At 45.3% G+C, this 24,884-nt stretch overlaps 1 protein-coding gene across 2 annotated transcripts in view; it reads left to right on the plus strand.

The window, feature by feature from the left end:
- Nucleotides 1-24,884, plus strand: part of LOC139406342 (anoctamin-3-like) — a 147,183-nt gene that overhangs the window by 39,859 nt on the left and 82,440 nt on the right. Inside the window, exons 2-8 of one of the 2 annotated variants that reach the window (XM_071148850.1) lie at nt 10,733-10,893; nt 11,205-11,358; nt 17,583-17,722; nt 18,139-18,294; nt 22,340-22,440; nt 22,671-22,715; nt 24,215-24,349. In XM_071148850.1, the coding sequence (XP_071004951.1) occupies nt 10,733-10,893; nt 11,205-11,358; nt 17,583-17,722; nt 18,139-18,294; nt 22,340-22,440; nt 22,671-22,715; nt 24,215-24,349 (892 nt within the window). Of the gene's footprint in view, nt 1-10,732; nt 10,894-11,204; nt 11,359-17,582; nt 17,723-18,138; nt 18,295-22,339; nt 22,441-22,670; nt 22,716-24,214; nt 24,350-24,884 lie in introns of those variants that run through there. The other variant, XM_071148849.1, reaches the window with a different exon arrangement.

Here is a 24,884-nt window from a genome sequence, read left to right on the forward strand (position 1 = left end):
CACCTCAACACACAGTGGTTGGTCTATGGAGGTGCTTCTCATCACACCTCGACACACAGTGGTTGGTCTATGGAGGTGCTTCTCATCACACCTCAACACACAGTGGTTGGTCTATGGAGGTGCTTCTCATCACACCTCGACACACAGTGGCTGGTCTATGGAGGTGCTTCTCATCACACCTCGACACACAGTGGTTGGTCTATGGAGGTGCTTCTCATCACACCTCGACACACAGTGGTTGGTCTATGGAGGTGCTTCTCATCACACCTCGACACACAGTGGTTGGTCTATGGAGGTGCTTCTCATCACACCTCGACACACAGTGGCTGGTCTATGGAGGTGCTTCTCATCACACCTCGACACACAGTGGTTGGTCTATGGAGGTGCTTCTCATCACACCTCGACACACAGTGGTTGGTCTATGGAGGTGCTTCTCATTCCACCTCGACACACAGTGGTTGGTCTATGGAGGTGCTTCTCATCACACCTCGACACACAGTGGCTGGTCTATGGAGGTGCTTCTCATTCCACCTCGACACACAGTGGTTGGTCTATGGAGGTGCTTCTCATCACAGCTCTTTACCTCTTTTCTTCATTGTCTTTTTTTCTCACCATCTTTCATCTTCCACTCTACAAGACTGTCCCACTGACCCGCCCATAAACTTCCCTAAGTATCTCTCTGTCTCACACACACACACACACACACACACACACACACATGATTAACTCTCTCTTAATAAACCGGTTCTATCCATCACCCCGCAGAACAGCCAGATTAACATCTGGCTTGACAGCCAGATTAACAGCTGGATTGCATAGTAGATAAACCCTTTATATATATATATATATATATTTAAATTATAAACTTATACAGTGTGTGTGTGTGTGTGTGTGTGTGTGTGTGTGCGCGTGTGTGCGTGTGTGTGTGTGTGTGTGAGACAGACATACAGAGAGATACTTATAAAATGCAGCACACAGCTGGCCTGGTGCTGGGACAAGAGTTCAGACAGACATTTTAGAGCACATTAAATATTCAAACAAAAGGTTTTTTAGCCTGGCAGTGATGTCATAGTCTCTTTATCTCTACATGTGGCTGGATTTCCCCCCCCCCCCCCCCCCCCTAACGTCACGTTCCCTCTGGCGACTGGGTTGAAAGAGTTTGCAGTTTGTGTTCCTTCTCCAAACCCATGATGAATTTCCACAGGAGCTAATTTCACACAAGAGCAAGCACATTCAGTGGAAGGTCTATTTCATGTTTGTAAATGTTAAGTTGTCTGTTGTTGTGTGTATATATGTTTTTTGTTTATTGTCAAGAAAAACACAATGACATATTACAACAAAGAAAGGACTATTTTAAACTCATTGGCATTGGGGAGTCACCGAGCCATGCCTCTACAGGCCTATTAAACCAGCTGCTACTTCTACTGACTGAGAGTTATGTTGAGTCTAGATCCAGTCTTATTGGTCATGGGTAGACATGTTGAGGCTAGCTCCAGTCTTATTGGTCAGGGATAGACATGTTGAGGCTAGCTCCAGTCTTATTGGTCAGGGACAGACATGTTGAGACTAGATACAGTCTTATTGGTCAGGGACAGACATGTTGAGACTAGATACAGTCTTATTGGGTCAGGGATAGACACGCTGAGACTAGCTCCAGTCTTATTGGTCAGGGACAGACATGTTGAGGCTAGCTCCAGTCTTATTGGTCAGGGATAGACATGTTGAGTCTAGATACAGTCTTATTGGTCAGGGACAGACATGTTGAGACTAGATACAGTCTTATTGGGTCAGGGATAGACACGCTGAGACTAGCTCCAGTCTTATTGGTCAGGGACAGACATGTTGAGTCTAGCTCCAGGCTTATGAGATTAGTGCCTCTTTCCCCTCAGGAGGCTAAAAAGATTTGGCATAAGCCCTCGGATCATCAAAAAGTCAAACAGCTGCACCATCGAGAGCGTCTTGACTGGCTGCATCACCATTTCTAAAACATTTATACAAAATAAAACCCTACTATATTTTATTAGATAAGTATTCCAGACCCTGAGTCAATACAGTGCATTCGGAAAGTATTCAGGCCGCTTCACTTTTTCCACATTTTGTTACGTTACAGCCTTATTCTAAAATGGGTTACATTGTTTTTTTACTTCATCATAATGACAAAGCAAAAACTTTTACAAATGTATTACAAATAAAAAACTTAAAATATCATATTTACATAACTATTCAGACCCTTTACTCGGTACTTTGTTGAATCACCTTTGGCAGCGATTACGCAACAAGCTTGGCACACCTGTATTTGGCGAGTTTCTCCCATTCTTCTCTACAGATCCTCTCAATCTCTGTCAATGGGGAGCATTGCTGCACAGCTATTATCACATCTCGTCAGAGATGTTCGATCGGGTTCAAGTCCGGGCTCCGGCTGGGCCACTCAAGGGCATTCAGAGATTTGTCCCCATGCACTGCGTTGTCTTGGCTGTGTCCTTAGGGTTGTTGTCCTGTTGGAAGGTGAACATTCGCCCCGGTCTGAGGTCCTGAGCTCTCTAGAGCAGGTTTTCATCAAGGATCTCTCTGTACTTTACTCCGTTCATCTTTCCCTCGATCCTGACTAGTCTCACAGTCCCTGCAGCTGAAAAACATCCCACAGCATAATGCTTCCGCCACCATGCTTCACCGTAGGGATAGGGCCAGGTTTCCTCCAGACGCGATGCTTGGCATTCAGGCCAAAGAGTTCAATCTTTCATCAGACCAGAGAATCTTCTTTCTTATGGTCTGAGAGTCCTTTAGGTGCCTTTAGGAAAACTCAAAGCGGGCAGTCATGTGCCTTTTACTAAGGAGAGGCTCTAGCATACAGGCCTGAGTGCTGCAGAGATGGTTGTCCTTCTGGAAGGTTCTGTCCACTCTAGCATACAGGCCTGAGTGCTGCAGAGACGGTTGTCCTTCTGGAAGGTTCTCCCATCTCCACAGAGGAACTCTGGAGCTCTGTCAGAGTGACCACCTCCCTCACAAAGGCCCTTCTCCCCCGATCGTTCAGTTTGGCCGGGCGGCTAGGTGGTTCCAAACTTCTTCCATTTAAGAATGATGGAGGCTACTGTGTTCTTGGGGACATTCAATGCTGCAGAACTTTGTTGGTACCCTTCCCCAGATCTGTGCCTCGACACAATCCTGTCTCCCGTGGGACTGTCAACTGTGGGACCTTAAATAGACAGATGAGTGCCTTTCCAAATCATGTCCAATCAATTGAATTTACCACAGCTGGACTCCAATCAAGTTGTAGAAACATCTCAAGTATGATCAACGGAATGGATGCACCTGAGTCTCATAGCAAAGGGTCTGAATACTTACGTAAATAAAGTATTTCTCCTTGACAGGACGCTAGTCTATCTCCTGTTTCTGTAGTGTGAGTCAGCTTGATGTACAGTACGCCCCCTAGACAGGATGCTAGTCTAGCTTCAGTTTCTGTAGTATGAGTCAGCTTGATGTACCAGTACACTCCCTTGACAGGATGCTAGTCTACCTCCTGTTTCTGTAGTGTGAGTCAGCTTGATGTACCAGTACACCACCCTGGACAGGACGCTAGTCTATCTCCTGTTTCTGTAGTGTGAGTCAGCTTGATGTACAGTACACCCCCTGGACAGGACACTAGTCTATCTCCTGTTTCTGTAGTGTGAGTCAGCTTGATGTACAGTACACCCCCTAGACAGGACGCTAGTCTAGCTTCAGTTTCTGTAGTGTGAGGCAGCTTGATGTACCAGGATCTCTATGGCACGGAGCCACTGATCCATTGGAGCAAAAGAAGGAGAGAGAACAAGAGAGGCTATGTCCTCCACCCTTAGGTCCACCATTTTTATTCAGTAAGAAAATATTTACTGCTCAAATCAGCAGATAGCCACAGAGGAAGAGTGGAATTGTGGCACCCACACCTGGGCAAGCCCTCTTTATGGCTCCCACACATGGGCAAGCCCTCTGTATGGCACCCACACCTGGGAAAGCCATTGTTATGACTCCCACACCTGGGCAAGCCCTCTTTATGGCTCCCACACGTGGGCAAGCCCTCTTTATGGCTCCCACACCTGGGCAAGCCCTCTTTATGGCACACACACCTGGGCAAGCCCTCTTTATGGCACACACACCTGGGCAAGCCCTCTTTATGGCTCCCACACCCCCCTGACAGGACACTAGTCTATCTCCTGTTTCTATAGCGTGAGTCAGCTTGATGCACCAGTACACCACCCTGAACAGGACACTAGTCTATCTCCTGTTTCTGTAGCGTAAGTCAGCTTGATGGACCAGTACACCACCCTGCACATGACACTAGTCTATCTCCTGTTTCTGTAGCGTGAGGCAGCTTGATGCACCAGTACACCACCCTGAACAGGACACTAGTCTATCTCCTGTTTCTGTAGCGTAAGTCAGCTTGATGGACCAGTACACCACCCTGCACATGACACTAGTCTATCTCCTGTTTCTGTAGCGTGAGGCAGCTTGATGCACCAGTACACCACCCTGGACAGGATGCTAGTGGCAGCTGGATGTATTAGTTTATATGGTAGGGATTCAGCTGTTGAAAGCCGATTTTTGAGTGTACAGATGCCATTGCTTAGGATAAATATTTGTTTTAAATGACAATTAGGCCTAATGAATACACACACATATATAGGACAATCAGTTAGTAGGATTAAAGCATGATGTTGTCGTTGGTTTGCACTCATTGTCAATGTTATCTTATGAAATCGTACCCTCGTTTAAAAATATGTATAAAACGTTCTATTTCTCTAAGGAACAGAATGAAGTAAATCTCAATTTAGATTTCACATTTGGATTGTTAATGATATGGGTCCAAGTGTCACGACAATGCATGCATTCTTTATTCAGTATTCATGATGTAGCCGAGCCATTATGGACTGTTAGAGGTTTATTCACTAGAGGTTTATTCACTAGAGCTTCCTTTCCTAGAGCTTCCTTTACTAGAGCTTCCTTCACTAGAGCTTCCTTTACTAGAACTTCCTTTACTAGAGCTTCCTTTACTATAGCTTCCTTTACTAGAGCTTCCTTCACTATAGCTTCCTTCACTAGAGCTTCCTTTACTAGAGATTCCTTTACTATAGCTTCCTTTACTAGAGCTTCCTTCACTATAGCTTCCTTCACTAGAGCTTCCTTTACTAGAGATTCCTTTACTAGAGCTTCCTTTACTAGAGCTTCCTTTACTAGAGCTTCCTTCACTATAGCTCCCTTCACTAGAGCTTCCTTCACTAGAGCTTCCTTCACTAGAGCTTCCTTCACTAGAGCTTCCTTCACTAGAGCTTCCTTTACTAGAGCTTCCTTCACTATAGCTTCCTTCACTAGAGCTTCCTTTACTAGAGATTCCTTTACTAGAGCTTCCTTTACTAGAGCTTCCTTTACTAGAGCTTCCTTCACTATAGCTCCCTTCACTAGAGCTTCCTTCACTAGAGCTTCCTTCACTAGAGTTTCCTTACTATAACTTACTTCACTAGAGCTTCCTTCACTAGAGCTTCCTTCATTTGATGTCTGTGAGGCTGCAGAAGAAAAAAGCAGAGCTGCAGCGTGATTGGTGGATCCCCTGGCCCTGATGACTTACATCTTTAAATGGGTCTGTTCTCGCCCAACAGGAGAGGGAACCACGGTGAAATCAATGTGTTGAGACAGAAATGAGTTATTGCTACTCTTCTTACAGCAGTAGCACACAGGCCCTGAGGAGATATGAGGGAGAGAAGGAGGGAGGGAGAGAGGAGGAGAGAAGGAGGGAGGGAGAGACAGATGAGAGAGGGAGAGACAGATGAGAGAGGGAGAGACAGATGAGAGAGAGAGATGCGAGAGGGAGAGAGAGAGAGACATAGGAAGAGGGAACGAAAGAATTAGGGGAGGAGAAAAGAGAGTAGAGATGAAGTGGGGGGGCTTGAGAGAAAGAAAGAGACCAAGCGGGAAGGAGAGATAATTACCAATGCAGCTACGTAGCTGAGCACTGCAGAAGGTCGCCGAGAGAATTCCAGGTGACGTTGGAGGTGAATAGGAAGTCCTCCCGCTGCTGTGGTGTAATAGAGGGCTTCAGAAAGCCCTGCGTCCCAAATGACACGTTATTCCCTAAATATAGAAGAATGTCATTTGGGACGCGGGCTAAGACATTTCATGAGTAAACGGGCCTGGTTATAATGAATAGAGTGAAGGATGGAATGAGGAAAGTGCTTTCATCGCTGCTCATTTATGATGTTTATTAGCTATTGAATGACTCTGTACATGTTTTAATTAGTTACACCAGTATCACTGTGTCTGGTAGGATGGGAGAGTCAGACAGTATCACTGTGTCTGGTAGGATGGGAGAGTCAGACAGTATCACTGTGTCTGGTTGGATGGGAGAGTCAGACAGTATCACCTTGTCTGGTAGGATGGGAGAGTCAGACAGTTTCGCTGTGTCTGGTAGGATGGGAGAGTCAGACAGTATCGCTGTGTCTGGTAGGATGGGAGAGTCAGACAGTATCGCTGTGTCTGGTAGGATGGGAGAGTCAGACAGTATCGCCGTGTCTGGTAGGATGGGAGAGTCAGACAGTATCGCTGTGTCTGGTAGGATGGGAGAGTCAGACAGTATTGCTGTGTCTGGTAGGATGGGAGAGTCAGACAGTATCACCATGTCTGGTAGGATGGGAGAGTCAGACAGTATTGCTGTGTCTGGTAGGATGGGAGAGTCAGACAGTATCACTGTGTCTGGTAGGATGGGAGAGTCAGACAGTATCGCTGTGTCTGGTAGGATGGGAGAGTCAGACAGTATCACTGTGTCTGGTAGGATGGGAGAGTCAGACAGTATCGCTGTGTCTGGTAGGATGGGAGAGTCAGACAGTATCGCTGTGTCTGGTAGGATGGGAGAGTCAGACATTATCGCTGTGTCTGGTTGGATGGGAGAGTCAGACAGTATCGCTGTGTCTGGTTGGATGGGAGAGTCAGACAGTATCGCTGTGTCTGGTAGGATGGGAGAGTCAGACAGTATCACCGTGTCTGGCAGGATGGTAGAGTCACACAGTATCACCGTGTCTGGTAGGATGGGAGAGTCAGACAGTATCGCTGTATCTGGTCTGATGACGTTAGATAAAATGGCAGGTATTGAGGGGGGGGGGGTCATTGTTTGTGTCCCAAAGGGAACCCTATTCCTCATGTAGTGCAGTATTTTTAATCAGGGTCCATTGGTCTAAAGTAGTGCACTATTTAGGGAATAGGGTGCCATAGGGCCCTGGTCTAAAGTAGTTCACTATATAGGGAATAGGGTGCCATAGGGCCCTTTTCTAAAGTAGTTCACTATATAGGGAATATGGTGCCATTTGGGATAGAGTCTATGATTTCTTCATCCGTTCACCCACCCATCTCTGTGATGTCAGAATAACCTTGCAGCTGTCCGCTGCCTGTAACATCCATGATAATAACATGAGATAATAAAATATTGCTTTTATAATTAGTGCTGGTCAGAGTGCTGATCTAGGATTAGGTCCCCTCTAATCCATATAATCGTATTCATTATGAGTCATCTAAACGAAGGTCAAATGTATCCTACATCAGCACTCCTACAATACTGACCCAGATTCTGTACTTTAAATAACTGTTATAATTAGCTGAACATTCTCGCTAGATTGCAATGCATCGGTATCAAGGGACCTAACGTTTTCCTGGAAAAACATTCCCACACCATTACACCACCACCACTACCAGCCTGTACCGTTGACACCAGGCACGACGGGTCTATGGACGCATGCTGCCTCTGCAAATCCTGACTCTGCCATCAGCATGACGCAACAGGAACGAACTGGTGTTTGTCGGACCAGGCTATGTTTTTCCACTCCTAAATTGTCCAGTGTTGGGGATGTCGTGCCCACTGGAGCCGCTTCTTCTTGTTTTTAGCTGATAGGAGTGGAACCCGGTGTGGTCGTCTGCTGCAATAGCCAATCTGTGACGAGGACCGTCAAGTTGTGTGTTCTGAGATGCCGTTCTGCACACCACTATTGTGCTGCACCTTAATTTGCCTGTTTGTGGGCCCGCCTGTTAGCTTGCATGATTCCTGCCATTCTCCTGTTAGCTTGCATGATTCCTGCCATTCTCCTGTTAGCTTGCATGATTCCTGCCATTCTCCTGTTAGCTTGCATGATTCCTGCCATTCTCCTGTTAGCTTGCATGATTCCTGCCATTCTCCTGTTAGCTTGCATGATTCCTGCCATTCTCCTGTTAGCTTGCATGATTCCTGCCATTCTCCTGTTAGCTTGCATGATTCCTGCCATTCTCCTGTTAGCTTGCATGATTCCTGCCATTCTCCTGTTAGCTTGCATGATTCCTGCCATTCTCCTGTTAGCTTGCATGATTCCTGCCATTCTCCTGTTAGCTTGCATGATTCCTGTCATTCTCCTGTTAGCTTGCATGATTCCTGCTATTCTCCTGTTAGCTTGCATGATTCCTGCCATTCTCCTGTTAGCTTGCATGATTCCTGCCATTCTCCTGTTAGCTTGCATGATTCCTGCCATTCTCCTGTTAGCTTGCATGATTCCTGCCATTCTCCTGTTAGCTTGCATGATTCCTGCCATTCTCCTGTTAGCTTGCATGATTCCTGCCATTCTCCTGTTAGCTTGCATGATTCCTGCCATTCTCCTGTTAGCTTGCATGATTCCTGTCATTCTCCTGTTAGCTTGCATGATTCCTGCTATTCTCCTGTTAGCTTGCATGATTCCTGCCATTCTCCTGTTAGCTTGCATGATTCCTGCCATTCTCCTGTTAGCTTGCATGATTCCTGCCATTCTCCTGTTAGCTTGCATGATTCCTGCCATTCTCCTGTTAGCTTGCATGATTCCTGCCATTCTCCTGTTAGCTTGCATGATTCCTGCCATTCTCCTGTTAGCTTGCATGATTCCTGCCATTCTCCTTCCACCTCTCGTCAACAAGCTGTTTTTCACCCACACGACTGCCGCTGACTGGATGTTTTGTTGTTTTGTCTCACCGTTCTCAGTAAACCCTAGACACTGTCATGCGTGAAAAGCCCAGGAGGTTTGTTTCTGAGAAACTAGAACCTGCGCACCTGGCACAGACAATCAGACCATGCTCAAAGCCACTTAGGTCACTCGTTTGGTCCATTCTAATGTTCAATGGAACAGTGACTGAATGTCTCAATGCCTTTCTGCCTGCTTTATATAGCAAGCCACGACCACGTGGCTCACTGTCTGTAGGAGCGAACCATTTTCGTGAACGGGGCGGTGTACCTAATAAACTGGTCACTGAGTGTATACTGATGCTGATGTACTCCTACATTAAGTAGTTTTATGTTTGTATGTGATTTGATGGGAGGATTGAGGGTACACTGACGGTAATACACTCCTACTAAGTATGTCACCATGACACCATGCCACCATGTGACCGTGCCACCATGTCACCATGACACCATGTCACTCCCTGACACCGTGTCACCATGTCACCAGGACACCATGACACTATTTCACCATGACACCACGTTACCATGTCACCATGACACCATGTCACCATGACACCATGTCACCATGACACCATGACAATATTTCACCATGACACCATGTCACCATGACACCATAACACCATGTCACCATGACACCATGTGACCATGTCACCATGACACTATGACACTATTTCACCATGTGACCATGTGACCATGACACCATGTCACCAAGACACCATTACACCATGACACTACCATGACACTATTTCACCGTGACACCATGTCGCCATGACACCCTGACTCCTTGACAGGAGGGACCCCTGAGTGATTGGAGTCATTCCCCCCTCCTATTCACTCAGTCTCTCCGACACCTCCCCCTCTCTCTCCTCTCAGAGGGGCAGTGGTAACCTCGAGAAGCAGGACATTAACTGGAGGAATGCCGATTCAAACCCTAAGGGAAAATAAGGCAATTAGTGGGTTGATGGTATCAGAATCTCAGGGTGCCAACTACTGCCATTAACTACTGCCATTGACTACTGCCATTAACTACTGCCATTAACTACTGCCATTAACTACTGCCATTAACTACTGCCATTGACTACTGCCATTAACTACTGCCATTAACTACTGCCATTAACTACTGCCATTGACTACTGCCATTGACTACTACAATTAACTACTACAATTAACTACTGCCATTAACTACTGCAAATAACTACTACAATTAACTACTGCCATTGACTACCTACTGCCATTGACTACTGCCATTAACTACTGCCATTAACTACTGCCATTGACTACTGCCATTGACTGCTACAATTAACTACTACAATTAACTACTACAATTAACTACTGCCATTAACTACTGCCATTAACTACTGCCATTGACTACTGCCATTGACTACTACAATTAACTACTACAATTAACTACTACAATTAACTACTGCCATTAACTACTGCCATTAACTACTACAATTAACTACTGCCATTGACTACTGCCATTAACTACTGCCATTAACTACTACAATTGACTACTACAATTGACTACTACAATTAACTACTGCAATTAACTACTACAATTAACTACTGCCATTGACTACTGCCATTGACTACTGTCGTTGTGCCCTTGAGCAACTTAACCCAAGCAGCTGACCCTGTGCTGCTCCCAGCCTATGATGGTGTCCGGGTTAGGGGAACAACACAAGACAGCAAAGACTCTTATTCACATTGGACAATTCAGTTAATGAATGAATTAATTAATCTCTCTCTCACTCCCTCCAGGCATGCACACAAGCATCAGTGAGATCCTGAAGGAGAAGACCCTGAAACCGTCTCGTCGTAGCCTGCCCTGCCTGGCCCAGAGCCAAACCCATCCACAGAACATCAACCACTTCCTGTCTATGCCCCTCACCCCCGACGACAAGCCCCAGACACACCCACAGGCAGGGATTTTATCACGATAATTAGGTCACGATCAGTGTTGACCAGTCAATTCAGAAAGTAAACCAAATTCCAATTTCAATCCCATAGTTAGATTTAGCATCTTTCTCATTTAGAAAGGGGAGGGGACATTTGGCCCATAGACTTGCACTTAACATGCAAAGAGAGGGGGGGAGCTAGCGCCCTCCTTCCGCTCCTCGTTCTACTGTTTTTATAGTCTTTTCTAGTATTTTATTAACACAGATTTGACATTTTAATCGAGATTCTCAACTAAGTACATTTCTTCTTCCACCTCTAACCTCATCATCTGCAGTCAGTGCCTCAACTCCAGGTTCAGGACCAGGCCCAGCTGGCTGACCCCTGGCTACAGCACCAGGCCCAGGACCACTGCCAGATCCAGGCACAACACACCCAACCTCTGACCCACAGTCACAGCACTTCCTGCACCCTCATCTCCTCCAAGACAGGTCAGTCAGTCGGCCGGTCGGTCAGTTGGTCGATCAGTCACTCGGTCAGTTGGTCGATTGGTCGGTCGGTCAGTTGGTCGATCAGTCGGTCAGTTGGTCAGTCAATCGGTCGGTCAGTTGGTCAGTCAGTCGGTCAGTTGGTTGATTGGTCTGTCTGTCTGTCTGTCTGTCTGTCTGTCTGTCCGTCCGTCTGTCTCTGTCCTACTACAGCCTGACGGAGATCTATACATGTATACACACCAAAAATGAAAAGCAGCAGGCGCTTTCATCCACACCGACTTGCAGTGCCTTCACTGCTGTGTATGCAGTTTTAGTGTGTATGTGATTCCTGCAGGAAGTAAACCCATAACTGTAGTTCTAATGAGGCCGTAGAGGGTTGAGGTAGGGGGAGGCCATTATCATCTAACGAGGTTATTGTGGTGTGATGCAGGGGGGGACCATTATCATCTAACGAGGTCATTGTGGTGTGAGGTAGGGGGAGACCATTATCATCTAACGAGGTCATTGTGGTGTGAGGTAGGGGGAGACCATTATCATCTAACGAGGTCATTGTGGGTTGATGCAGGGGGAGAACATTATCATCTAACGAGGTCATTGTGGGTTGATGCAGGGGGAGACCATTATCATCTAACGAGGTCATTGTGGGTTGATGCAGGGGGAGACCATTATCATCTAACAAAGTTATTGTGGGTTGATGCAGGGGGAGGCCATTATCATATAATGAGGTCATTTTGGGTTGATGCAGGGGGAGACCATTAACATCTAACGAGGTCATTGTGGTGTGATGCAGGGGGAGACCATTATCATCTAACAAGGTCATTGTGGTGTGAGGTAGGGGGACATTATCATCTAAAGAGGTCATTGTGGGTTGATGCAGGGGGAGACCATTATCATCTAACGAAGTCATTGTGGGTTGATGCAGGGGGAGGCCATTATCATATAACGAGGTCATTGTGGGTTGATGCAGGGGGAGACCATTAACATCTAACGAGGTCATTGTGGTGTGAGGTAGGGGGACATTATCATCTAACGAGGTCATTGTGGTGTGAGGTAGGGGGACATTATCATCTAACGAGGTCATTGTGGTGTGAGGTAGGGGGACATTATCATCTAACGAGGTCATTGTGGTGTGATGCAGGGGGAGACCATTATCATCTAACGAGGTCATTGTGGTGTGAGGTAGGGGGACATTATCATCTAACGAGGTCATTGTGGTGTGATGCAGGGGGAGACCATTATCATCTAACGAGGTCATTGTGGTGTGAGGTAGGGGGAGACCATTATCATCTAACGAGGTCATTGTGGGTTGATGCAGGGGGAGACCATTATCATCTAACGAGGTCATTGTGGTGTGAGGTAGGGGGAGACCATTATCATCTAACAAGGTCATTGTGGGTTGATGCAGGGGGAGACCATTAACATCTAACAAGGTCATTGTGGTGTGATGCAGGGGGAGACCATTAACACTGTCAGCCACAGCATCATGAATTATATTGATGGTCCTCTCTCTGCACTATAATTTCTACTGTTTATCATGGACTGTTTACGGGTCATCATATCATCAAGTACATAATCCACGGAATAGACTGGTACTTAATGCACCGTCATGTAAGATTTGTTTATGACAATTCTGAATGCAATGGCAGGAAAATCACTTTTGAAAGCAGTTTTGGATGCGGATCCCAGCTTTCCATTGCTGCCACGTTTTATTTTTCTACTCCTAAAATTGAGGGGGTGGCATCATTAATGATGGGGGGTTGGGTTAAATGCGGAAGACACATTTCAGTTGAATGCATTCAGTTGTACAACTGACCAGGTATTCCCCTTTCCCTTTAGGCGCAACAGATCTCTTACAGGGGCAATGGCGTCTTAAAAGGGCAATGACAAACACTACATGGACAAAAGTATATTTCAGCCACATCCATTGCTGACAGGTGTATAAATTGAACACACAACCATGCAATCTCCATAGACAAACATTGGCGATAGAATGGCCCGTACTGAAGAGCTCAGTGACTGAAGAGCTCAGTGACTTACAATGCCACCTTTTCAACAGGTCAGTTTGTAAAATGTCTGGCTTGCTAAAGCTGTGGAAACGTCTAGGAGCAACAACGGCTCAGCCGCAAAGTGGTAGGCCACACAAGCTCACAGAACGGGACCGCCGAGGTCTGAAACGGGTAAAAATCATCTGTCCTCTGTTGCAACACTCACTATCGAGTTCCAAACTGCCTCTGGAAGCAACGTCAGTGTAACAGTTTTGCTTCAGTCCCACTCCTCTCCCCTACCTGGTCTCAAACCAGGGACCCTCTGCACACATCAACAACTGACACCCACGAAGCATCGTTACCCATCGCTCCACAAAAGCCGCGGCCCTTGCAGAGCAAGGGGAACAATTACTTCAAGGTCTCAGAGCGAGTGACGTCACCGATTGAAACGCTATTAGCGCGCACGCCGCTAACTAGCTAGCAATTTCACACCGGTTACATCAGCACAAAAACTGTTTGTCGGGAGCTTCATGAAATGGGTTTCTATAGCCGACCAGCCGTACACAAGCCTATAATCACCATGCGCAATGCCAAGCGTTGGCTGGAGTGGTGTAAAGCTTGCCGCCATTGGACTCTGGAGCAGTGGAAATGCGTTCTCTGGAGTGATGAATCACGGTTCGCAATCTGGCTGTCCGATGGACGAATCTGGGTTTGGCACCAGATGGGGGAGACTGGTAGCCAGGCCAAATCGCCCGACATCAGTGCCTGACCTCACTAATGCTCTTGTGGCTGAATGGAAGCAAGTCCCCACAGCAATGTTCCAACATCTAGTGGGAAGCTTTCCCAGAAGAGTGGAGGCTGTTATTGCAACAAAGGGGGGACCAACACCATATTAATGTTGTTGGGGCGGCAGGGTAGCCTAGTGGTTAGAGTGTAGGGGCGGCAGGGTAGCCTAGTGGTTAGAGTGTAGGGGCGGCAGGGTAGCCTAGTGGTTAGAGTGTAGGGGCGGCAGGGTAGCCTAGTGGTTAGAGTGTAGGGGCGGCAGGGTAGCCTAGTGGTTAGAGCGTTGTACTAGTAACCGGAACGTTGCAAGTTCAAACCCCCGAGCCTGCAAGGTACAAATCTGTCGTTCTGCCCCTTAACAGGCAGTTAACCCACTGTTCCTAGTTGAAAATAAGAATTTGTTCTTAACTGACTTGCCTAGTTAAATAAAATAAAGGTGATGCCCAAAGACCATGATTTTATAATGAAATGTTTGACGAGCAGTGTGCTGATACTGTTGGCCAGGAACCAACGAAATTAAAACATTTCAGTGAATAATAATTAATAATAACAATCAGGATGTTGTGTACAATGAATGATGTACATTAACCCTGGTTTGCTGACGTTATGTATTGGCCATTGAGAGTCTTTGAAGCCAACGGTCGGCCATATTGGCTCTCCCCAGTAGAGGCAGTGCTCCATAGGAATGAATGGAATTCTACAGTATTTCAATGAAATGTTTCAAGGGCAAAATGACATGTAAATAAGAATTGTTGTTGTTGTAGTGCAGACAGTAACATTAGTACTCTCTGAAAATAATACTTTAAAGATCATTTTTATGTTTAGCTCACGTAATCTAATTTAAAAGTATGCATTAAAGTGTCTGTAATAAACGTGTCAAGAAATGATGTAGACTAAACATTAATAAATGTATTTATATATAGCTTTTTAACATGTTTTACAAATGAGGAGAACTAAAGATGTCTGCGCGGTGGCTTCAGTACAGCGCCCTCTGTCTGTCATCCAGGGTTTATACACATCGTTGTGTCCAATGGGGTAAATGCAGATGGGACCAATCCCATGCTTCTGTCTCTCTATTTGTAGCCATTATGCTGCATCAGTTGGGTAATAAAGCCTATTGCTAATAGCACATCTGATGCTAATATTTATATATATATTTATGTATATTTCATTTCTGGAGGTGGAAATTGTATTTTAGATGATGTCGGCATCATACATTTAAAAAAAATATATATATATGTTTTGGAGTAGAATGTCCATTTTAAAAAGTCTCCAGAACTGAGCTTCTCAGTCCTTCTACATAAAAATGATCCCTAAGCATGGTAACTGGAATTAGTTTAAAACATGTACAAAATTGATCCTCTTTCCCTAAAAGCATGATGATCATTTTGCCCCCCCCCCCGCAGACAATCGACCTGAGATCGACTTCAGTTTCAGTCATGGGATGTTTTGTTGCTGTTACTTGAACCCCTTGTGATAACATGTAATAGGAGTTTTATTCATTGTTGATCAGACTGTATAAATTCTGTTATGTGCCATATTAGAAAATATGTAGATATTCAATTGGCAGATCCAAAGGTTATGCTCAGACATCGAGGTTAATGAACCACCATCCAGAACCATTACAAAATCTGTTTTTTTTTATTTTTAAAACAGATTTTCATAGTGGCAGTGACTGCTAACACATAATATGATTTTGAAATGATTGTGAGACAGCTTCGGGAGGTAGGGAGGTGTCGCTGATGAAGGCTGTCACCGCTGAGGGGACAACTACGCAGCGGTGTGGTGAAAAACACACCCCCATTGAGACTCTGTGAGGTAGTTAAATGTCACTACAGTAGGGAGAAGGAAAAAAAATCATTCACCTCTAATGATGAAATCTGTAGCGGTAGGAGAATTCACTCAAAAGACCATTCACATTCAAATGAGTAGTTTAGCACGACTCAGAAGTCTCTGTGCATCCTAAATGGCACCCTATTACCCTACATAGAGCACTAGTTTGCACCTAGGGCTCTGGTCGAAAGTAGTGCACTGTCTAGGTAACAGCCTCTGTCTATTCTGAGCACGATCCGAGCAGAGAAAAACCCAGATCCGTTTGTGCCGTCAGATCTGTGACGAAGGCTAGTTAAAAATACGATCGTGATGCAGGACTCGTGGAACTAACGTTCCCCGTCTCTTCGAGGTCACGTTTGGGTCATCGCTAAAGACTGAGAGGATCCTAAAGAGCTTGAGCTCTGTCCGAAAATCCCCTTAGTTTGGATTAAAGAAAACGGATAAAACATTCCGGACTTCTTTCAGACTCTGGCGATGGCAGAACGACCGACATGATTTAGCTTTGAACTCCCACTCATCCCTTTTCCCCCGATGCTTCCATAGGGGTAGTGTCCCAAATGGCTCCCTATTCCCTATGTAGTGCACTACTTTAGACCAGAGCTCTATGGACCCTTTGGTCAATAGTAGTGCACCACTTTTTAGGGAATAGGGAGTCATTGGAGACGCATCCCCAGAGTAGAAACGCTTCACAGAATTAACACAGACCTTCTCCCACCTCCATACATGACATTGATTGTTATAAAGGTCATTTTAATAATGTTTACATATCTTTCATTACTCATCTCATATGTACAGTTGAAGACTGAAGTTTATATACGCCTTAGCCAAATACATTTAAACTCATTTTTTCACAATTCCTGATATTTAATCCTAGTAAAAAAAATATCTTGTCTTAGGTCAGTTAGGATGACCACTTTATTTTAAGAATGTGAAATGTCAGAATAATAGTAGAGAATGATTTATTTTTTGTGTTTACATATCTTGCGTTACTTATCTCATATGTATATACTGTATTCTATACTATCTACTGCATCTTAGTCTATGCCGTTCTGTCATTGCTCATCCATATATTTATATATTCTTAATTCCATTCCTTTTCTTAGATTTGTGTGTATTAGGTAATTGTTAGATATTACTTGTTAGATATTACTTGTTAGATATTACTTGTTAGATATTACTTGTTAGATATTACTTGATATATATTACTTGTTAGATATTGCTGCACTTTTGGGAACTAGAAGCACAAGCATTTCACTACACTCGCAATAACATCTGCTAACCATGTGTATGTGACAATACAATTTGATTAGATTTGATTGAAGCCAAAAAAAAATACATTACCAGTTGGTTAGAATGCAGCGCTAACAATGCTAAGGTTGTGACTAAAATTCCTGCAGCAATCACATAGTGTAGGCATATGGGGATAGTAGGGTATGCTAACCGGCACAGTCTAGTACTGTGCTGCCTGTCCTGTCCACTTCCCCACCTCGTGTACTGTGTTTGTCTGTCTTTGGCAGAAGCTGTGAAGGACCGTTATGTATGGAAGGAATAGCAATGTTCAAGCATTACCTTTATACCTAAAGTAACTGCATGTCCTGACCACTGCTCGTTCGGTCTGTCTAGGTCTGACAGAAGGTGTCAAGGACCACTACGAGGAGGAGGCAGAAGCTAGTACGTACGAGGCAGGAAGGACAGACGAGTCGTTTCTCATTCATAAACCTGCCACCCGAGCTAAATTAGAGGCACGCGTAGATTCGCTTCAGGTACCGTATGCACGTGTGCACACACACACACACACACACCCACACACACACACACACACACACACACACACACACACACACACACACACACACACACACACACACACACACACACACACACACACACACACCCATACAAACCCACACACATGGACACACAGAGACACACACAGAGACACACACACACACACACACAGATACACACACACACCCACACACATACACACACACACACACACACACAAAAACACACACACACAAACACACACACAGAGACACACACCCTCACCCAATAACCAGAATTACATTGCACCAATCTTTTCCAATGTCTCACAGTTACACAGCTTATGAATGGGTTATGAATGCCTTATGTAGGTATCCTAATCAGGTTTACTGATAAACACATATTTCCGTAGGGGACCAACCCTGGGCAGCCGTCCGGTCTGCTGTTCAGAGATGGGAAGAAGCGTATCGATTACATCCTGGTCTATAAGAAGTCCAGTCCTTTGGTGGAAAAGAGAGTTACCTTTGAGAGGAACCTGAGAGCTGAGGGGCTGATGCTAGAGAAAGAGGTAGGGTAGACTCACATGCTCTAATATACCATAGTATACAGGAAATATCTGGTGATGTAGTACTCCAGTCCACATAGTCTCTGTCTCTAGTGCGGTCTCCAGATTAGATATCGAGTGTCTCGGTCTCTAGTGTGGTCTCCAGACTAGATATCGAGTGTCTTGGTCTCTAGTGCAGTCTCCAGACCAGATATTGAGTGTCTCGGTCTCTAGTGCGGTCTCCAGACCAGATATCGAGTGTCTCGGTCTCTAGTGCGGTCTCCAGACTAAATATCGAGTGTCTCGGTCTCTAGTACGGTCTCCAGACCAGATATCGAGTGTCTCTGTCTCTAGTGCGGTCTCCAGACTAGATATTGAGTGTCTCGGTCTCTAGTGCGGTCTCCAGACCAGATATCAAGTGTCTCGGTCTCTAGTGCAGTCTCCAGACCAGATGTTGAGTGTCTCGGTCTCTAGTGCAGTCTCCAGACCAGATATCGAGTGTCTCGATCTCTAGTGCGGTCTCCAGACTAGATATCGAGTGTCTCGGTCTCTAGTGCGGTCTCCAGACTAAATATCGAGTGTCTCGGTCTCTAGTGCGGTCTCCAGACCAGATATCGAGTGTCTCGGTCTCTAGTGCGGTCTCCAGACTAGATATCGAGTGTCTCTCTCTAGTGCAGTCTCCAGACCAGATATCAAGTGTCTCGGTCTCTAGTGCGGTCTCCAGACTAGATATCGAGTGTCTCGGTCTCTAGTGCAGTCTCCAGACTAAATATTGAGTGTCTCGGTCTCTAGTGCGGTCTCCAGACCAGATATCGAGTGTCTCGGTCTCTAGTGCAGTCTCCAGACTAAATATTGAGTGTCTCGGTCTCTAGTGCAGTCTCCAGACTAGATATTGAGTGTCTCGGTCTCTAGTGCAGTCTCCAGACCAGATATCGAGTGTCTCGGTCTCTAGTGCAGTCTCCAGACCAGATATTGAGTGTCTCGGTCTCTAGTGCAGTCTCCAGACCAGACCAGACCAAATCAAATCAAATGTATTTATAAAGCCCTTCTTACATCAGCTGATATCTCAGTGCTGTACAGAAACCCAGCCTAAAACTCCAAACAGCAAGCAATGCAGGTGTAGAAGCACGATGGCTAGGAAAATCTCCCTAGAAAGGCCAGAACCTAGGAAGAAACTTAGAGAGGTACCAGGCTATGAGGGGTGGCCAGTCCTCTTCTGGCTGTGCTGGGTGGAGATCATAACAGAACATGGCCAAGATGTTCAAATGTTCATAAATGACCAGCAGGGTCAAATAATAATAATCACAGTAGTTGTCGAGGGTGCAACAGGTCAGCACCTCAGGAGTAAATGTCAGTTGGCTTTTCATAGCCGATCATTCAGAGTATCTCTACCGCTCCTGCTGTCTCTAGAGAGTTGAAAACAGCAGGTCTGGGACAGGAAGCACGTCCGGTGAACAGGTCAGGGTTCCATAGCCACAGGCAGAACAGTTGAAACTGGAGCAGCAGGTAGTCCTGAGGCATGGTCCTAGGGCTGAGGTCCTCCGAGAGAGAGAAAGAGAGAAAGAGAGAATTATAGAGAGCATACTTAAATTCACACAGGACAACAGATAAGACAGGGGAAATACTCCAGATATAACATACTGACCCTAGCCCCCCGACACATAAACTACTGCAGCATAAATACTGGAGGCTGAGACAGGAGGGGTCAGGAGACACTGTGGCCCCATCCGATGATACCCCAGACAGGGCCAAACAGGCAGGATAAAACCCCACCCACTTTGCCAAAGCACAGCCCCCACACCACTAGAGGGATATCTTCAACCACCAACTTACCATCCTGAGACCAGGCCCGAGTATAGCCCACAAAGATCTCCGCCACGGCACAACCCAAGGGGTGGCGCCAACCCAGACAGGAAGATCACGTCAGTGACTCAACCCACTCAAGTGACACACCCCAAATGTTGTTCTGAAAGATGAATACAGAAATACTGGATATTTTGAACTCTTATTTTGGTCTTGAATAGGACTCACATTTTTTGGGTCACGGTCTTGTCCACCTCCCGGTCTCGGTCTTGACTCGAACCCCCCCACCCCCTCTGGTGTCGGTCTTGACTCTGCCCTCTCCCCCCTCTGGTCTCGGTCTTGTCTCGGCCCCCTTCCGGTCTCGGTCTTGACTCGGCCCCCTCCGGTCTCGGTCTTGACTTGGCCCCCTACCCCCTCCGGTCTTGATCTTGACTCGGCCCCTCCGATCCAACAGGTCCCAGACGTGCTCAATGGGATTGAGATCCGGGCTCTTTGCTGGCCATGGCAGAACACTGACATTCCTGTCTTGCAGAAAATCACGCACAGAACGAGCAGTATGGCTGATGGCATTGTCATGCTGGACGGTCATGTCAGGATGAGCCTGCAGGAAGGGTACCACACGAGGAAGGAGGATGTCTTCCCTGTAACACACAGCGTTGAGATTGCCTGCAATGACAACAAGCTCAGTCCGATGATGCTGTGACACACCGCCCAAGACCATGACGAACCCTCCACCTCCAAATCGATCCCGCTCCAGAGTACAGGCCTCGGTGTAATGCTCGTTCCTTCAACGATAAACGTGAATCTGACCATCACCCCTGGTGAGATAAAACCGTGACTCGTCAGCGAAGAGCACTTTTTGCCAGTCCTGTCTGGTCCGGCAACGGGGGGTTTGTGCCCATAGGGAATGTTGTTGCTGCTAATGCCTGCCTTACAACAGGCCTACATGCCCTCAGTCCAGCCTCTCTCAGCCTATTGCGGACAATCTGAGCACTGATGGAGGGATTGTGTGTTCCTGGTGCAACTCAGGCAGTTGTTATTGCCATCCTGTACCTGTCCCGCAGGTGTCATGTTTGGATGTACCTAGCCTGTGCAGATGTTGTTAAACGTGGTCTGCCACTGTGAGGACGATCAGCTTTCCGTCTTGTCTCCCTCTAGCGCTGTCTTAGGTGTCTCACAGTACGGACATTGCAATTTATTTCTCTGACCACATCTGCAGTCCTCATGCCTCCTTGTAGCATGCCTAAGTCACGTTCACGCAGATGAGTAGGGACACTGGACATCTTCCTTTTGGTGTTTATCAGAGTCAGTAGAAAAGTCTCTTTAGTGTCCTAAGTTTTCATAACTGTGACCTTAATTGCCTACTGTTAGTGCCTGAACGACCGTTCCACAGGTGCATGTTCATTAATTGTTTATGGTTTAATTAATGAACATGGTCCTAAATGATATCATAACTGCCATTGATAAAAAAACAATACTGTGCCGACATCTTCAGGGCTGGCCTGTTGTCCGGGCCTCTGGCAGTCTCTACGGGGGTGCCACAGGGTTCAAATCTCGGGCCGACTCTTTTCTCTGTGTATATCAATGATGTCGCTATTGCTGCTGGTGATTCTCTGATCCACCTCTACACAGATGACACCATTCTGTATACCTCTGGCCCTTCTTTGGACTTCTGTGAAATGTAAAAAATTAAAAAATTAAAAAATTGAACAGGCATGGGAAACAGTGTTTAAACCCTTTACAATGAAGATCTGTGAAGTTATTTGGGATTTTTTTACGAATTATCTTTGAAAGACAGGGTCCTGAAAAAGGGACGTTTCATTTTAGTACATACTCTTTCCCATATTCTCCCTTCAGCTCTGCATTAATGACTCTTTGTCTTTGTATCTGGCTACAGAAACTAGAGTGAAACCCATTTTTTAGACAATGCCTTGAATTTGTTTTAAACAGCTTTTATTTATCTAGGGTAGCCTAGTGGTTAGAGTGTTGGACTAGTGACCAGAAGGTTGCAAGTTCAAACCCCGAGCTGACAAGGTGTCGTTCTCCCCCTGAACAGGCAGTTAGTTAAGAACAAGGAACAAGTTCCTAGGCCGTCAATGAAAATAAGGATTTGTTCTTAACTGACTTGCCTAGTTAAACAAAGGTTAAAAAAATGATAAGTGCTGTGGCACTCGTGAGTGTTTTCTCAAATGTTATCATCAGATTGTTAGATACTAGTTTTTTTTTCGGTCACAAGCTAATTTCGAGTTTTGTGCCCTCTCGAAAGCCGTCTCTGACCAACACCGACATCATGTTTGTGAAGATCCATGCTCCGTGGGACACTCTCTGTAAATACGCTGAGCAGATGAATATCAGAATGCCATTCAGGTAGCACTTCATAAGAATACCTTCTTCATAATGCATTATAAACACATTTATAAGGGTTATGATCTATACATAATGCATTATAATGCACGACATAAGCGTTAATAACTGCTCATCAAACATCTGTAAACAACAGCACATTCAATAAAGCATTAGGACTATTTGTATGGCTTGATCTGTTGGATCGTTCGACCCATCCCACAATATCTCATTTATTGTTATTTATCTTTCAGAAAAAAAAGTTACTTTACAGATTGGAAGAGCAAAGCTATGGGCAGGTAAGTGGATTTTCATTGTGATCGTAAAGTTCAGCCATAGTCTGCTGCTGAGCTGACTGGCTGAGCACTGCGGAGCACTTCTAATGAAATACACCTTCGGCAGCATTCAGCACAGCTGGAGTGACTCTGTTCTCTCAAGATGAGAGCTCTAGTTGTTATTTTATGATGCAGCCATCATCATCCTTCAGGGAGTTAGATTATCTAGCTGTTTTAAGATACAGCCATCATCATCCTTCAGGGAGTTAGATTATCTAGCTGTTTTAAGATACAGACATCATCATCCTTCAGGGAGTTAGATTATCTAGCTGTTTTAAGATACAGACATCATCATCCTTCAGGGAGTTAGATTATCTAGCTGTTTTAAGATACAGCCATCATCATCCTTCAGGGAGTTAGATTATCTAGCTGTTTTAAGATACAGCCATCATCATCCTTCAGGGAGTTAGATTATCTAGCTGTTTTAAGATACAGACATCATCATCCTTCAGGGAGTTAGATTATCTAGCTGTTTTAAGATACAGACATCATCATCCTTCAGGGAGTTAGATTATCTAGCTGTTTTAAGATACAGACATCATCATCCTTCAGGGAGTTAGATTATCTAGCTGTTTTAAGATACAGCCATCATCATCCTTCAGGGAGTTAGATTATCTAGCTGTTTTAAGATACAGACATCATCATCCTTCAGGGAGTTAGATTATCTAGCTGTTTTAAGATACAGCCATCATCATCCTTCAGGGAGTTAGATTATCTAGCTGTTTTAAGATACAGACATTATTGGCCATCAGGGAGTAAGATGATCTAGCTGTAAAATGGAGCCATCATTGGCCATTGGGGGATTAGATGATCTAGCTGTTATTTTAAGATGTAGCCATCATCAGCCATCAGGGAGTTAGATGATCTAGCTGCTAGATGTAGCCATCATCGACCGTCAGGGAGTTAGATGATCTAGCTGTTATTTTATGATGTAGCCATTATTGAGCATCAGGGAGTTACTTGCCTATCTTCCCCTCTACTCCTGTACTCTCTAAACAAAGCATGGAAGAGGTTAACTGTCATTTAATCACAGAGGGTGAATGGGTCAAACTGTCATTTAGCTCTACCCCCAGAGGACTTCATTCAGGATTTTATTAATTAGTTCAGGATTAGTTTATCTATTTAAACATGTTCTGTTGTGTGTAAGAATGTGCGATTTAAGCTCTGTTAAGCCCAATAAGTCACCCTGAATAAAGTAAATTAATCATAATGACGCAGTCTCCCAACGGTGATGTTTTTGGAGGTTTAGAAAGACCGTTGTAATTATAGGACTATAACATTCTGTTTGTGTAGAAAGTATAAACAGTTAAAATGTATGTCATTGTGACACTAATGTGAAGCAGTTTACTCTGGTTGAGCCAGGCTAACTACTCATTTTTATCACTGAGCAAACACAACAATCTCTAGGATAATCCTCGCAATTAATTCATCAATACTCTATTTTCTGTTGTTTCTCCCTGCAGCCGGTTTCATCTGAGGTGTCGTCAGATAAAGAGTTGGTTACCCAGGAACCCCATGAAGCTGGACAAAGAGGCCTTACCTGACCTAGAGGAGACAGACTGCTATACAGCCCCCTTCAGCAGGGCACGCATGCACCAGTATGTTCTATACTTCAACCCCCTTAACCTCCTAACCTAACACCCTAACCTAACCCCCTTAACCTAAACCCTAATCTAACCCCCTTAACCTAAACCCTGATCTAACACCCTAACCTAACACCCTGATCTAACCCCCTAACCTAACACCCTTAACCTAAACCCTAATCTAACCCCCTAACCTAACCTCCTAACCTAACCTCCTAACCTTAACCCTACCTCTAACCTAACCTAGAGGAGACAGACTGCTACACAGCCCCGTTCAGCAGGGCACACATGCATCAGTGGGTTACACACACACATGCGCACACACACACACGCGCACTCGCACACGCACACACACACGCACGCACACACACACACACACACACACACACACACACACACACACACACATACACACAGCTACACAGCTCTAACAGCTTGTGAATAGGGATAGAATAGATCGACTGCGTTATTTGTATTCTATGATGTGTGTTTGTATAGGCTGCATTGGAGAGTAGAGGAGGACATGATAAAGGCTATCATAATACAGCCT

The sequence above is a fragment of the Oncorhynchus clarkii genome, chromosome 4 (genome assembly GCF_045791955.1).
Source record: "Oncorhynchus clarkii lewisi isolate Uvic-CL-2024 chromosome 4, UVic_Ocla_1.0, whole genome shotgun sequence".
In the NCBI taxonomy this organism is placed as follows: domain Eukaryota; kingdom Metazoa; phylum Chordata; class Actinopteri; order Salmoniformes; family Salmonidae; genus Oncorhynchus; species Oncorhynchus clarkii.